We start from the raw sequence: 12142 nt of genomic DNA, 5'->3' as shown, positions 1-12142 counted from the left end.
TGGAAAGAATGCAACACATCTGTATGTACTTGATCTGGATAGAGCCCCAGGGTAGATTTTTCAGAGAAAAAAGCGAAGTACAAAACAATGAATAGAATGTACATTTTGCGTAGAGAAAGGGAAGATAATTAGCTTGTACAATGGTACTTGCTTATACACGCAGGGAAATACTGCAAGAATTTACTTCTAAGGGGTGGTGGGCCACGCAGGAATGCACAGAACTAGGTAGAAAGTGTGATCCAACTACATAAAAATTACACTTATAGGCACACATATACACATGCACATGAAGTGTGTGAGGGTAAACAGCAAACTATTACAACTGGGGGAAGGCATTTACTCTTTTACTTTGAATATTTCTCCACAGTTGCCTCCAATACTTCTATAATTTAAAAAAAAAAAAAAAATCCACAACCTGACCCAGAGAGGTATGTACTATTTTCCTACTGCAGTTGAAGAAATGAGTTCCAATAGGAGGTGTGGCTGGCCTGAGGTCGGATGGTGGAGCTGTTGCTGAGGGGGCCTCCTTTTCCTCCCCACTCCCAATGTTAAGACGGGGCAGGGGGCGGGCGGGGAGGACGGACGGACCGCTCCGGGTTAGGTGATATGGACAGATGTCCTGTCCAGCAGAGGCCTCCGTAGCCAAATGCTCCATAAACTGGGATCTGGCAGAAGCTCTCTCCCTGCCACTTCCAGGGTGCCGAGGCCCTTGGGAAGCAAAAGCCAGAAAGGTGGTCTTGGAGAGGATGAATACTGCCTTCATTCTGCCCAAATTCAAGACCATGGAGCCCTGCTCAGTTACTGTAAAACCCCAGCATTTACGCATTAGCTACTGCTTCCCTGGCCTGGTGGCTGGACGACAGAGCCTCCAGCTCTATTCCACCCCTCCCACGGAGGGAGGTAACAATGGAGGTTTGTTTTGGTGGCCAGGCGGGGCCTGTGGGCCTGGACACAGCTTCTCTGAGCCCATAAGGTGCCTTCTCAGCCTCTACTATCATGGGGACACCAGTTACCAAACTGAGTGGCTTTTTCACCTTTTTGCCCAGGAATGACATGGGGGAAGGGCTGCAGGTCCCAAGCCAGTGCTGCACACACTTTCCCCTTTGTTCCCGGCCTCCCCACCTCTGCCAGCCTGGGGGAGGGGGGGACTGGATGCCTGTACCCTTGGAGCCAGAGCAGAGCTCTAGGCCGCAACACCCCGTGACCAGGAGGCTGAGCTCCCTGAAGTCACAAGCTGATTATGGGGGATTTGGGGCTGACCCAGCTCTGGGGCAAGTGGGGTCGGGTCCCTGAATGGCTCAGCCTGGGACAAGGATCATCATGGAGATGTTTACAATGCCTGCACACCCAAACAGGCTGTACTAAGGGTGTTTCCATTTAAAATAGCCACTGCTCTGATTTAGGGCCCCTGGCCTGTCTCACCACATCCACCACAGGGGAGCGAACCTCCATTTTACAGGGAAGAAACCAAAGCTCTGAGGAAAGCCACTTCCCCAAGGTCATAGTTTTGTGAGGACACATGTTGTGCCCACTCACAGAAGGGTTTTGGTTGTCAAGTTATGCCTAATCCAACTTTGAGACTCCTGCTGAGTCCAGAAAGAGCTCGCTAAGTCCCAGGAGTCTAGGAATTCCTACTCATTTGGGGAGCGTGCAGGATGGCACAGAGGACAGGGGTGTGGAGAAGAAAGCATCTTTTTTTTTTATACTACAGAACATCTCAACTATTCTGTGAAAGCCTTATCTCGGTCACGTCTCTTTCCTTCTCTGGCCTCAGTTTCCTCGTCTGCCAAATGGAAGGCTGGGCCATGTATTGGAAGGTCCCTTCTTGCTCTGACTTTACTTTACCCTCTTATGTCATCCTAGGAAGATGGCAGTATGTTTTGAGGTAGGAGGCTCAGTGTGTGACCTTGGGAAAGTCAAATTTCATTGGATTATGATTCATTTCACCCTCACAGGGGAGGCAGGGCAGCCACATTAGCTGACTCATCTCTCACCCATGGGCTAGCTACCTCTGCAAACCAACTTCCTGACAAACCCCTACTGGAGAAGAACTGTAACCTTAATGATTCCTTGATCAAGTGGTACTCCTGGCCCAGACATCCTGGGGTTCCCCGAAAGTACACATTGTCAGAATGCCAGACTTCTGGACAGAGGCCACAACTCAGGTACAGGAAACCTGAGGCCCAGGTAAGAGCAATGCATCATGGGAGCCCAAAGAGGCCAGGACGATTTATGGAACATCTACGAGGACACACACATTTTTTTCCCTGAATTCTTACAGCTGTTCTAATGATGAAAATAACATTATTAGGCAGATAAGGCAACTGAGCTGAGCTCGACTTCAAAACCACATCTGCAGGACTTGAGAAAAGCATTTACTAGCCAAGTGCCTAGCAAACTGTAAGAATATTCTCAACCACTGAGCCATGCCAGCCGGGAAACTGTAAGAATGTTTTACCTCCACGCAGAATATTCACTTAACCATTCAACAAATAAACACCCAGGTCTTATATCACATGCTGAACAGATAGTTCTCACCCTTGAGGAAGTAAAAAGTTATATGTCTTACACATGGAGAAACGGAGGCCCAGAGAGGTGAAGCGGCCTACCAGTGTTCTGAGATAACACAGCAAGTATTTGGACTTTGTGGTCTCAAGCCCTGGCCACTAGCACTTCTCATTTGATTTTTATTATGTTATATCCCAGCATAATGGCTAACCCATGACTGTCAGAATACGCGTTCCCCAGGGCGGGGTGAAGCAAGTAGTCAGGATTCAACAGGTATGAAGGAGCCTTTTCCCGCTGAGGGTACAGCCTGGTGTAAATGTCAGGCACCACTCTGCCCAGCCAGACCCCGTTCAGCCGCACCGCACACCTCTACAGCCCGCAGGCAGGGGCGGTGCAGAGTTCAGTCTACCCAGGTTAAAAAAAAAACACAAAAAAAACAAAAAGCGCATCCTCGCGCCTTCCCAGCCCAGGAGATGGGAACATTCAAGCGGATAAGAGGGAAAGTTTCCAAGAAAAAAGTGACTTGAAAATATGGGAGGAAGGAAAGAAACAATGTCCTGCACGCGGGAGGGGCTCAATCAATACACGTTCTGGGTAGGACAAAGCCGATACAGAGGAAATAAGAGTTGCTTGTCCCCTATTCAGAGCAGGACGCCTCCAGTTCCTCAGTCCCCTTCCTCTGGCTCCACTTCAGCCTGGGGTCCCTTCCCGTCCCTCAGTCCCCGGGACACGCGGCGGCGGCCCCCGTGGTGCTCTCACCAGCCCCGCCCCAGAGGGAAACGTGCCACTTCGGACCACATGAAGCTTTGGGGCCTGCGCTACTCGGAAAGAAGGGCCTCAGAGGCCAGCTTCTTTCCATCTAAGCCTGGAAGGAACCGGGCACCCCGGAGTTGGAGTGCCCTCCGCCTTGGAACCCAGGCCGCGCGAGATGTGGCGCCCCAGGAAAGGGGAGCGACGGTTCGTTGCCAGCAGGAGGAGGGTCCCGCCTCCTCCGCACGCCGCTGGGGCCGGGCCGGGCCGGGCCGGGGGCTCGGCCCGCTCAGCCAATGGGTGCCACAGGAGGAGTCCGAGCGCTGGGAGATCGTGAGAGACGTGAGAGCCTCAAGTCCCCACGCATCTTCCCCGGAAGCCAGATACTCAGTGCAGGCGCCAACAACGCGCGCGGCGCCTTCGAGCCCGCCCGATCCGAGCCCAAGCCATCTCCGCGTCCCCTATCCCTGCGCTCTAGGCCGGCGCCCAAAGAGGTCAGAGACGCGCGCCGCCCGCCCCGGGTGCACAGCGCGGCCGGGCGGTCGGAAAGACCCAGGCCGTGCGAGCGCGCGGCTTACCTTATTGCTGGGATCCATGGCCGTGCTGTGTTGCGCCGGAGGCTCCGGGTGCAACGGGTGCGCGGGCGGCTCAGGTCCCGAGACTACGACTGCGAGTCTGATTCCGCTCTGTCCCAGGACCCGTGGTCTTCAAGCTCCGCGAGGCCACCTCTACGGTTTATAGGACCCCAGGCATTGGCTGGCGCTACTAGTGTGTGAGTGTTGGAGAGGGGGAGGGGGCGCAGAGCCGGGGGCGGGGCTTGGGGCACGTCAGGGGCGGGGCTGCGCGGGGAGGGGGCCAGAGAGAGGACTCCTGTCACTCAGATGCTTGGGTGAAGGAGTGAAGGAAGGCAGAAATGATGAACAAATGAGCAGTTAATCTGCCTGCTTCCTGCCACCTTTAAAAAAATACTTTATTTTTTAAATTGATTTGAGAGAGAGAGAGAGAGAGAGAGAGAGAGAGAGAGAGAGAGAGTCGTTGTTCCGCTTATTTTTGCATTTACTGATTGCTTCTTGTATGTGCCCTGACCCGGGATGGATGGGCGCATCCGGAGGACGCTGTAACCAACTGACCTACCAGGCTCCTGGCAACTCTTCTAGCCTTTCCTTGAGTGCCTTTTGGGTCTTGCTACCTCCCTGCGAACAGTCTCTGTTCCCTAGCACATCTAGCCTACTATGGATGCCTCTTCCCAGCAGAGGGATGTTCCACTCAGCTATGGGTCTCACTTCCCCAGGGACAGAGGCATGTGAACCTGATGCTAGCTAGCCTCATGGAGACCCAAAACTAGAGAGGATGCAAGAGGGGAGATGCACAACAACACCAAGTTGAGTGCAGGGATAAGAATGCACACAGGAGCAGAATTTGTATCACAGAGAGAGTAGAGATCTTCAGGGAAGGGGGAGGGCATGCTCAGCAGGGATTAGAAGAATGAATATGAGGTTACCAGGTAGATCAGTGTAAAGGCCATTCTTGGCAAAGGGAAGAACATGTGCAAAGACAGCGGACAGGCAGAGAGTAATTGCTGAAGGGAAGAAAGAATCTTCCCACCCAGCTCAGAGACTGATGGTGGAGCCCTGGAGTCAGACTACTGAATCCCAGCTCTGCTATTTACTTGCCAAACATCCCTGAGCAAATCCCTTCTCTCTCTGAGCCTCAAGACCCACATTTATAAAATGGGTATAATAATTCCTTCCTGGGTAAGCCTGAGGTAAATGGATGTATATTAAAGTTTATCCAAATAAATGGTACCATTTCAAGGTGTAGGAAATTCAATCAATCCCCTTCCTATTGTCATGGTGTCCCTTGAAGGCAAAGTATAGTGACCAAACAGCTTTACTTTTGCCCTCCACACCATACCTGCTCAAACAGATACCCATTATCTGGTTGAAATTCCATTTCTAACTTTTCCCTGTAAAAGTTTTATGACCCCCGGAGGCTATCTTTAGAGGTACAATCATCAGAAGCTATTGACCATGGGTCAGTGATTAGATTCCCAGGCCGACTAGTCTATTTTGGGGTGGCTGAGACCTGTGAAATAGGATTTAATTTCAACCAAGGAGGGAACACCAGAAAAAATAAGTAGCATCTGAGCCTGGAAGGTTGGGTTGGGGGGGCGAGGGGGGGGAGGGAGCATAAACAAATAAATGCCTGAAAGTGGGTCATGAACGTGCAGCTTAAGCCAGAGAGAGCCAGGCTAAGTAGCCCCTGTGATTGAAGTGTTGGGAGTTGGGAGAGGGAGGAGACGAGCATAGAGGGAATTTGAATGAGAGAAGCAGCTGAATGGTGAGGGTTACAAAAGCCCTCAAATGCCAGGTATAGGAGTTAGGACTTTATTCAGTAGGCAGTGGAGAGCCACGGAGGGTTTTTGAGCAGAGGAAGGACTTGAGGAAATCTCCGCCTCCCCTCAAGCCTACCCTACCCCGAGGCTCTAAAGAGTTGTGAAGAGGACTGGGGAGCCCTGGCCGTCATCTTGGAGGGACCAAGTGGCCCCTCCCCAAGCTGCGTTCACACTGGAAGCTTTGTCTCCTGAGGCTGCCAGGAAGGAACTGGGAACTTTTCTGGGTTTGATTCCAAGCAATTCCAGGCTTAGCTGCTTGGAGGAAAAGAGCATTCTGGGATTGGCAGGGCGGTTCCAGGTGTCTAGGCAGATGATGCTGGCGAGTGCGTGCCTGAGAGCACGCATGTGGGCTACATGGGCTCCAGCAGCGGCGGCGGCAGAGGAGGCGGCGCTGAGTTGGGTCCTAGCGGCTCCGCCTTGCGTCTCCCGAGTCATCAGTGAGTAAGCCGGCCCGGGAAAAGGCTTTTAAATTTTATATTATTTTATTTTTGCCTTTAAAGGCAAAGGTCCTGGCAGTCTGGAGAAAAAGCCTGCTGAGTCAACTGCAGCTGATGCAAGGGCGGCTGGCAGGGGTTGGGATGCAGGAGTCCCAGACCGAAGGATATTTTGCAACTCAAATCCTCCCAGGCTGCAGGTAAACACGGTGTTGGACTCCTCCAAGGCCTGATGGGCCAAGCAGGACAGTTTTTTGTGTTTAATATTTTTGCTCTCATTTGCACACCTGTTCAAACCACCTGCTCCTAGAGAATTTTCTGCTTTCCTTCTTTATCCTCTTGTGTCCCCCTCTGCAAGATCTCTCAGGGCCACCACTCGCTCCCTGATGCTGGGGGCTACCGGAGGAACACATCACTCCTCTATTCTCTCCTGAGCACCAGGCTTGTCTGTCCAGCTATCTCCAGGACAGCCCTCTTCATGTCCCACAGGTACCTGGCACTGCCCATGTTTAAATGTAGACGCATCATCTTCCCCTACCCCTTCTGGTCCCCAGTCCAGAGATGGCTCCTCTAATTCACCAAATTGATTTTTCCCCCTCTTTGCCTTGAGCTTTAATATAACTCAACAGGCACTGGTACTAATCTTTTTTTTTTTTTTAATATATTTTATTGATATTTCACAGAGAGGAAGAGAGAGGGATAGAGAGCTAGAAACATTGATGAGAGAGAAACATCGATCAGCTGCCTCCTGCACACCTCCCACTGGGGATGTGCCCGCAACCAAGGTACATGCCCTTGACCGGAATCGAACCCAGGACCTTTCAGTCCGCAGGCCAACGCTCTATCCACTGAGCCAAACCGGTTTCGGCACTGGTACTAATCTTGTCATTATTTAAAATTTTGGTATTTTGGCATCGTGTTTTTTTTTTCCTTTAATTTTGATTTTAGAAAATACTGTATAAAATACATTATTTATCTTTATGACTGAGCTTTTGGCACCCCCTTAAGCCTTACTGGGGAGATGAGTGCCTCACTTGCCACACACTAATTCTGACCTGACTGGTAATGTTTTGTAATCAGGGTGCTGCTCACTCGGGTGTGTTTCGTTTGTCAAAATTCAGCGAGCTGTACACTTCCAATTTTTGCACTTTTCTGTATGTATATTATGCTTCAATTAAAAAATTTATTATTATTTTTTACTTGAAAAAATCTCTCTCTGGTTTCAAGGGAATGTCTGCTGTCTGCTTCTTCTAGCTACCATCCCCATCACCAAAAAACAATCTGGCACACACTGGGACTCTCTACTAATTTGTTGTTTTTTTTAAATATGTTTTTTATTGATTTTAGAGAGATAGAGAGAGAAAGAGAAACACTGATGTGAGAAAGAAACATCAATCAGTTGCCTCCTGCACACACCCTGACTGGGACCAAACCCACAACCTGGGCATGTGCCCTGACTGGGAATCAAACCAGTGACCTTTGGTGCATGGGACGATCGATCGATGTTCTACCAATTAGGCCACATTGGCCAGGGCTCAGTACTTATTTGTTGAATGAATGAATGAATGAATGAATGAATACAATATTATTTCAGTTAACTTAATCCCCACAAAAACTTTAAGTATTTTGCTCTCCTTTTTCTAAAATGGAACACTGAGATTCAGGGAAGTGAAGTAATTTGTCAAGGATCACACAGGTAGTAGGTTTGAGTTCTAACACCTCGATTAAAAAAATAAACAAAAACTTCTGACCAGCTGTGTACCTGGGTCTGGCCCTATCACTTAGATTACAATTATTTGAGCTGTATCTTTCTCTAGATAATGACTTCCTTGGGGCAGGGACTCAGACATTTCTGACTTTCTTCTTCTAGCTAGTTGCTTAGCACAAGGGAAAGGCTATAAATGTTTAAATGAATGAAGCAAAGAATGAATGAATGAGGCCAACAGTGATATGTGGGGGGTAGAGCACAGGTTTTGAAGACAGATCTGCTAGCTGTGTGTCTTTGGGCATATTACGTAGCCTTTCTGAGTCTCAATTCCCCTGCCTATAAAATGGGAATAATATCAGTATCTTCCTCAAAGAATTATTGAGAATATAAAGGAGAAAATGACTGCTGAGTGACAGGCATATAATAGATACTTGAAAAATGGTAACCATTATTGTTTCTAGTGTTTTACATTTTCAACGCCTATTTATATCAGGGTGGCAGGGATCTGCCTCTTTCTATTTCCATGTATTGTTTTCTGGGGGTCTCTGGAGGAGGAAGGAGGGGACCTGATGCAGCCTACAGGAGCTTTCTTCCTCAAGCTGGTCAAGAGAGCAAGTGCTGGAATAGTCCGGAAGTCTGGCCCAGCTCCTCACTGCCAGTGGTGCCAATGTTGATGAGTTGCTTCCTCTCTGCGAGCTTCAATTATCTCTCTGTAGGATGGGGCTTAGAATGAGCTTGATCTTATGGGGCTCTTCGGAGGGTCCAATGGCATGTTCCTGGGCCTAGCACACAGTAGGTCCTTCATAACATTTACATCTGAGGAATTGATCTGGCACTCTGAGGTGTGGGAGAAGAACATGGAGACAGAGGGTCTCAGAGACCCCGACAAGTCCCAGTACTGATGGGAAAAACAAACAGCCTGGCTGGGCTCCATTTTGTTCTTAGAATCTTATATCTCCTGAGAAGCGAAATAATAATTCCCTTTATGCGGATGCAACTTTGTGCAAAACCTTCCCACATGTCATTCCTTGGTTCCTGTCTCTTCACACCTTGTGCTGAGGGCAAGACCAAATTTTATGTATACATCCACTGGGCAGTTAAGGAAATTAAGGCATACTTGCTTTACCAAAGAAGGAAATTGGTAGCAAATTAAAGGTATGAAACCTGGACCTCACCCTTTTCCTCCCCCATACCCCAAACCCCCTCAAGGGAACAGGAACAACCTTGCTGGCATCCAGCCATGCCTGCCCCCACCTGGCAGTCAGGTACATTCATCAGAGTTGCTGGCTGATTCACCCAATTATACCAGAGCTGACTCACTTTAGAAGACTGACAGAGAACCAGTTGTGAGCCTGTGGAGTCCTCCCTTCCTCACTGAGGCTTGAAATTAATACCCAAATTCAGGTTAGCTCTTAAGAAAGGGAAAGCACTGTGGGCTGCCTGGAGGCAGAGATCTCAGGACTCAGAAGAGGGTGGTTCAGTTCCACCCTGGCTCTGTTACAGGTTTGCTGGGTAACTTCAGGCAAGTCACTTTCTAAGTCTGTCTCTTCAGTTTTGTAATGAAGGTGTTGCAATGGGTGACTTCCAAAGTCACCTTCTCTGGTCATAATGACATGTGTATTGACAGTTTACAATGTGCCAGGTACAGGGCAAAGTGATATAATGATCTCGTTTAATTCCAATAGCAAATCCTAGACATGCTGTTTTATCCCATTTCACAAAGAAGGAAACTGAGGCACAGTTTCAGAATAACTTGCCCCAGATCAAGCAAGTAAGCCAGTGGTAGAAGTGAGGACTGAGTGCAGTCTGTCTCCAGAACTCTCACAATCCCATCTATACTTACTCCCTTTATTCTGCTGGCCCGTTTCCTCAAAAACAATTGTGACAGAACAGATATACATAACATAAAATTTCCATTTTAATTGTTTATGTAGACAGTTCAGTGGCATTAAGCACATTCACACTGTTGTGCAACCATCCCAACCATCCCTACCATCCATCTCCAGAACTTTTTCATCTTCTCAAATAGAAATTCCCTACCCAATAAAGAGTAACTTCCCATTCCCTCTTCCCCCCCAGCCCTTGGCAACCACCATTCTACTTTCTGTCCTTTGAAGTTGACTACTCTAGTTACCTGGTAAACTTTCCTCATTTTTATTTATTTTTATTTTTTTATTTTATTTTATTTTTTTTAAAATATATTTTACTGACACTTTACAGAGAGGAAGGGAGAGGGATAGAGAGCCAGAAACATCGATCAGCCGCCTCCTGCACACCTCCCACTGGGGATGTGCCCGCAACCAAGGTACATGTCCTTGACCGGAACCGAACCCGGGACCCCTCAGTCCGCAGGCCGACGCTCTATCCACTGAGCCAAACCGGTCTCGGCAACTTTCCTCATTTTTAAAACTATGATAATAAAGATCAAAAGTTGTCTGGCTGGCATGATTTAGTGGTTGAGCATCAACCTATGAATCAAGAGGTCATAGTTCGATTCCCAGTCAGGGCACATGCCCGGGTTGTGGGCTTGATCCCCAGTGTGGGTTGGGCAGGAGGCAGCCAATCAGTGATTCTCTCTCATCATTGATGTTTCTGTCTCTTTCTCTGTCTCCCTCTCCCTCTCTGAAATCAATAAAAAAAACTTTTTTTTAAATGGTCAAGAGTTATTTGATCCATCTAGTTGGGCAGTTGGCTGGACTTGGATTTAAGTTCAACAGCTGTGTGCCCTCAGGCTGAATAAATCTTGCCTGGTGGGGTTATTGATTGAATCACAGGGCACAATACATATGAAGGTGATGGGAAAGTCTGATGCCACTTCTAGAGCTTGTAAAATATACCTTCTTCCTGGAGTTTTGGGACCAGGACCCCAACTTGAGTTGATAGGTGTGAGAGCTGAAAATAATTTAGAATTGTGTGTATCAACCCATTTACAGGTAAGAAGACTGAGACCTAGAGAAGTGGTAATGACTTACCCAAAGCCATGGAACTTGATGCATCTATTCCCACCTGTGCCCTGAGCATGATGCCGTGAATATGACAGGTGTCCAACAGATGTTTGCTGCTGAGGTTGGAAAGTAGGGGCCCCGGCGTAGAAGAAGGGCCTCGAGTGCTTGTGTTCCAGCCTATGTACCTGGGATTGTAAAGTGGATGGTAGAGCCTCTGCTTATAGAAGGTACTGGGGCAATATTCTTTTATCTTGGGTTCTCCTTTCTACTGATTCCCAGAGGCCTGCCCTTGTGGCTGATGAGCTCCATTTTTTTCCTTTCCTTAGAGTAATAATGTTAGGATTTTTCAGTGGCAGGTATCAATATATTTAAGCCAACCTCAGCCAATAAAGGAGAATTTATTAAAGCATACCGGTATAGAGATGTCTCCCAAACCAGCGGCAGGGATGCAGTCAGGAGCTGAAAAAGATATAGGCTCCACAAGGAGATTACCACCAGGATGGTCTACATCCCTCACCAGGCTTTATTCCTCTCTCTTTTCACAGACAGGTATGTTCTGCTCTACCTGGCAGGATATGACCATCACACAATGCCGGAACTCACATGGGACCATCTCAACTACCCTCAACTGTCTCCTGGTCCTGCTCCTTTTTCTAGAGGAGAAAGAAGCAAATCTCCACTTTGGTTAGAGATTTGCCCTGGGTCCAATTGGCTGTGGTCAGACCATTCGGGGTCATAGAGCACAGACAAAGAACAGGGTGGTGCGGAAGAAGGGGTATGAGTCACAAAGGCAAACATGTGTATCTATTAAAAATGTTGAATAAAAATATACACACACTGATATGAAAAGAAAGTCAAGCCCAGTTGGTGAGGCTCAGAGGTTGAGCATTGATCTCTGTCATCATTGATGTTTCTATCTCTCCCTCTCCCTTCCTCTCTCTGAAAAATCAATAAAAACATTTTTTTAAAAAATCAAAATTGTTTTGAATGGGAAAAAACAGGTTACAAAACAGTACATTTATCACATTTTAAAACGTAAATATGCACTCTGGCCAGGTTGCTCGATGGTTAGAGCATTGGTCCATAGACTGAAGGGTTGCAGGTTCGATTCCCAGTCAAGGGCACATACTTCAGTTGCAGGCTCGAACCCCCGGCTCTGGACGGGGTTTGAATGGGAGGCAACCAATTGATGTGCCTCTCTCATATTGATGTTTATCTCTCTCTACCCCCCTCCACCCTCCCCTCCACTCTCTAAAAAAATCAGTGGAAAAAATATCCTCAGGTGAGGATAAAAAACAAAAAAAGTCAATACGCCTATGTAATATAATTGAATTTCTGTACATATATGTATGATAAATGTTCATGGAAATGATGGGTAGTAGGATTGGGAATAACTTTTATT

The 12142-nt window shown here is 48.0% G+C and overlaps 1 protein-coding gene and 1 long non-coding RNA gene across 3 annotated transcripts in view; one reads left to right on the top strand and one right to left on the bottom strand.

Annotated features, from left to right (window-relative positions):
- The window catches only part of SLC2A1 (solute carrier family 2 member 1), a 27988-nt gene extending 23952 nt beyond the window's left edge, over nucleotides 1-4036 (bottom strand). Inside the window, exon 1 of the mRNA XM_080652408.1 lies at nucleotides 3837-4036. Within this exon, the coding sequence (XP_080508534.1) occupies nucleotides 3837-3854 (18 nt within the window). The 5' untranslated portion in view covers nucleotides 3855-4036. The remainder of the gene's footprint in view (nucleotides 1-3836) is intronic.
- On the top strand, nucleotides 3606-12142 carry LOC308239654. Of its 2 annotated transcripts, XR_013959760.1 has the most exons (6): nucleotides 3606-3752; nucleotides 3954-4030; nucleotides 6154-6287; nucleotides 6446-6576; nucleotides 10729-10967; nucleotides 11286-12142. It is a non-coding gene; the product is annotated as an uncharacterized lncRNA (long non-coding RNA). The 2 variants fall into 2 exon arrangements; XR_013959761.1 differs by lacking the exon at nucleotides 3606-3752 and having other exon boundaries at nucleotides 3911-4030.

Source organism: Plecotus auritus (assembly GCF_963455305.1).
Source record: "Plecotus auritus genome assembly, chromosome: 2".
Classification (NCBI taxonomy): domain Eukaryota; kingdom Metazoa; phylum Chordata; class Mammalia; order Chiroptera; family Vespertilionidae; genus Plecotus; species Plecotus auritus.
Note: the sequence above shows the minus strand (reverse complement) of the source record. Positions and strands in the feature narration are given on the sequence as shown.